This window comes from Capricornis sumatraensis, chromosome 17, assembly GCF_032405125.1.
Source record: "Capricornis sumatraensis isolate serow.1 chromosome 17, serow.2, whole genome shotgun sequence".
Classification (NCBI taxonomy): Eukaryota; Metazoa; Chordata; class Mammalia; order Artiodactyla; family Bovidae; genus Capricornis; species Capricornis sumatraensis.
In genome coordinates, this window is record NC_091085.1 from 77,523,445 (window position 1) to 77,527,118 (window position 3,674).

At 47.3% G+C, this 3,674-nt stretch overlaps 1 protein-coding gene across 1 annotated transcript; it reads right to left on the reverse strand.

The window, feature by feature from the left end:
- Positions 1-278: 278 nt before the first annotated feature.
- Positions 279-1,988, reverse strand: LOC138093590 (zinc finger protein 280A-like). Its single transcript, XM_068989637.1, has one exon. It carries the CDS (start codon positions 1,986-1,988, stop codon positions 279-281), a length of 1,710 nt encoding a protein of 569 aa, XP_068845738.1.
- Between the last annotated feature and the right edge of the window lie 1,686 nt (positions 1,989-3,674).

A 3,674-nucleotide genomic window follows, 5' to 3' on the forward strand; every position in this document is an offset into this window, starting at 1 on the left:
ACTGATGCCGAAGCTCCAATACTTTGGCCACCTGATGGGAAGAGTCAACTCATTGGAAAAAAAAAAAACACCCTGATGCTGGGAAATATTGAAGGCAGGAGCAGAAGGGGTGGCAGAGGACGAGATGGTTGGATGGCATCAGCAACCCAATGGAATGAGTTTGAGCAAGCTTCAGGAGACGGTGATGGACAGGGAAGCCTGGCGTACTGAATTCATAGGGTCACAGGGAGTCAGACACGACTGAGCAACTGAACAAGAACAAAAGCCAGGCAGGGTCTTTATGTGCAGCTGGCTGAACCTCCATAGGGCTTTTTCGAATTTCCGGAGGTGGGTAGAGCATGGTTTTTAACCAGATCCCTTGCTGCAAGACGTCTGGAATATCTGGTGTTCGTAGTCAGCTTCTGCGTGGTCTTTGGCGCTTGGGAGTCCGTGTTCCTCACAGTGATGGACGCTGTCTCTCTCAGTCCCAGCTGAACTGAAGTTCGGATCGTGACCTCTGTTTCAGGAGGCAGCCCTCGCAATTGCTCTGGCGTTTTGAATGACTGATGATGCTTGGTCTGGTGCTCTGCCTTCTCCTTCAGGTTCAAAAACTGCAGCCGGCACTTGGAACACGGAAAGACCCTCCTGTTCCAGTGCCTCCAGGCGTGATTTACGAAGGATGTCGCCAGTTTGAAAATTCTGAGGCAAAGCAGACAAAGCAAATTGTTCGTGTTTCCATGCCACGTTCTAAAATGCGCCTCTACGTCAGCGAAGGCTGATGATCTGTAATTGCAAGCGCGGCACACATAGGGCATTTCGCCAGGTTTGTGAGTGTCCCCCATGTGCTGTAAGAGAAGCTGATCGGTTTCAAAGGACAGTTCACAGATTTTACAGACCGCGGAGGGCTCCCGGGGAGCGTGGACACTTTCCATGTGACACTGCAGCTGGAACGGGGTGGGGAACTGGCGGTGGCAGCGCCGGCAGGTGGTGTGGATTTCCCAGCCGTCACCCTTCTGCCTCTCAAGCTCCAGATGGTTCCTCATGTGGGTCATAAACTTGACATTTTTTAGAACTCTCAAGCAGCTGAGGCATTTAAAGGTTGTGTGAGTCTTCGGTTCTGGCTGCCCATCTCCTGTATGCTGTCCATAGTAAAAGTCATCGAGTAACATGACCAGATTTCCTTTCATGGGATCAACAGTCTTGCTCTGACTTGCTAGAGTCAAAAAGTCTGTTTCCTCCAGCCTTTCCAAACTACATGTTCTTTCTGGATCCATAAGACTGAAGCACGCCTGGTCACTTGCGTGAGTCCGTGAAAATGATGCCCCACCGTGAACATGGCTCGGTGAGGTCGGGAGACCTTCCAAGGTCATAATCGTGTTCTTTGTAGGAGAGATTCCTGTAGGGGGCATGGTGGAGGCAGGTCCCCCTGGGATTCCATCGCTGAGTTTAGGTCTTTTGGGATTCCCACCGTTAACATTTACATCTGAAGTGGGACACCGCTTTGAATTAAGAGGACTTTCATCCTTGCCTCCTAATGAGAGAACGGCTCCAGAGAGACGGCGAGGCCGCGGAGAGAGCAGTTCTGGATTGTGAAGCTCGGCTTGCAGAGAGCTCGTTTTATAATCAGGTTTAGACGAAGGCTTGAAAATAACAGGACTGTCTCTTCCTCCCCGTTCAGACTGAGAAGCTGGGGAGACGGCCACTGGCTCTGATGCTGGGCTCCTGAGATTTGCAGGTTGCAACGTGCAGGAGGGGTCTGGACTCACGTGGCCCTTCTCTCTTCTTGAAGATGAGTCCCTGGTCACTCTGTTCAAAATGTTAGAAATGACTGGCTTTGAACCAGAAATCACTCTGACAAAGAGGATTTCAGCATCCTCACGGACGTGCTGCACTCCAACAAAGATGACCTCAGCGTCGTCCCCGTCCTCACCTCTGGTTTTGGACCCTCTGGTCTTTTGCTCGGGCTGTGGTGGTGCCTGTGCTTCCTCACACGGGAAGAGATGGGCCATTTTACCATCACTTTTGGCTTCAAGTGGCCCCTTCTTCTAGTGCTCTTTCCACCTAAAGGCAACCGCAGGACAAGGTCATCGCCTCTGATCTCAGGGGCCACTCTCTGTGGTTTCAGTTAACCCTCAGTTGTTCACCAAAAATATTAAATGGGAAATTCCAGAAATAAATAACTCCTAAGTTTTAAATTGCATGTCATTCTGAGCAGTGTGATTGGAATCTCACCATCCTGCTTCCTCCTGCCCAGAATGTGAATCGTTCCTTAGTCCTACACACGCCACCCATTTGCCACTCGGTTACCACAGTGACTGTTGAGATGTCACAGGGCTTGTGACCAAGTCACCCTTAGTGGCCCCAAAGTGTAAGTGGAGTGATGCTGGCAATTTAGATATGCCAGAGAGAATCCATTAAGTGCTTCCTTTAAGTGAAAAGATAGAAGTTCTCAATTTGATATAAAAAGAGAAAATCGTATGCTGAGGTTGCTAAGATCTGTGGTGAATGTGAAGAGGAGAAAAGAAATCTGGGTTCGTTTTGCTCTCAAACCTCAAACTGCAAAAGTTATGGCCACAGAGCATAGTCAGTGCTTAGTTAGGGTGAAAAAAATCTCTAAAGTAGTACAGTAATATTTTTTACATAGAGACTACATTCACAAAACTTTTATAAAAGTATATTGTTATAACTGTTCTATGTTATTATTATACCTTCCCTGGTGGCTCAGATGGTAAAGTGTCTGCCTACAGTTCAGGAGACCCGGATTTGATCCCTGAGTCGGGAAGATCCTCTGGAGAAGGAAATGGTAGCCCACTCCAGAATTCTTGCCTGGGAAATCCCATGGACAGAGGAGCGTAGTAAGCTGCAGTCCATGGGGTCGCAAAGAGTCAGACATGACTGAGCGACTTCACTTTCACTTTCCTGTATTGGTTAGTTGCCAATCTCTTACTGTGCTTTTATAAAATAAACCGCATCACAGGTATGTTTGTATAGAAAAAACGTTGTGTATATAGGATTTGATACTATGTGAGGTTACAGATGTCCGCTGGGGGTCTTGGAACTTATTCTCTGCAGATAAGTGGTGATAGTTCTTTCAAAAGACAAAATCAGTACCTGATTTAATCATCGGCTGAAACGTTGAGATACCTATTAACACCCTTAGACATAAGGAAACATCTCAAACTCAGTTAAGTGACATGATCACGTTAAACTTCCTTCTCCAGCCACCACTTTTGCCTTGTCTCTCCATGGTGGCCCCAGAGCTCCTGTTAAACTCTGCAGGAGAGCTGGGAGGCACCATCTTGCTTACAGATCTCCAATCTCACGCAGAAATGCTGACCAACATAGAATGTCCAAAAGAGCCCCCAGCTGTCCCTTGGGGGTGCCCCTCACTCCCTCCATTCTGTGAGTCCAGAAGGCACCAGACTCTATACATGGATCAAAAATATTTTTTAAAAAAATTCCAGAAAGTTCTAACAGCAAAACTTGAACCTGCCTCATGCTGGCAACTATAGATACATAGCATTTACACTGTACTTGAAACTATTTACACAGCATCGACATTGTATTAGGTATTATAAGGAATGTGGAGATGATTTAAAGCATGCGGGAGCATCCCCTTAAGTTACATGCAAAGACTGCACCATTTTATATAACAGACTTGAGCACCCATGGACTTTGGTAACTGCGGGTGAAGG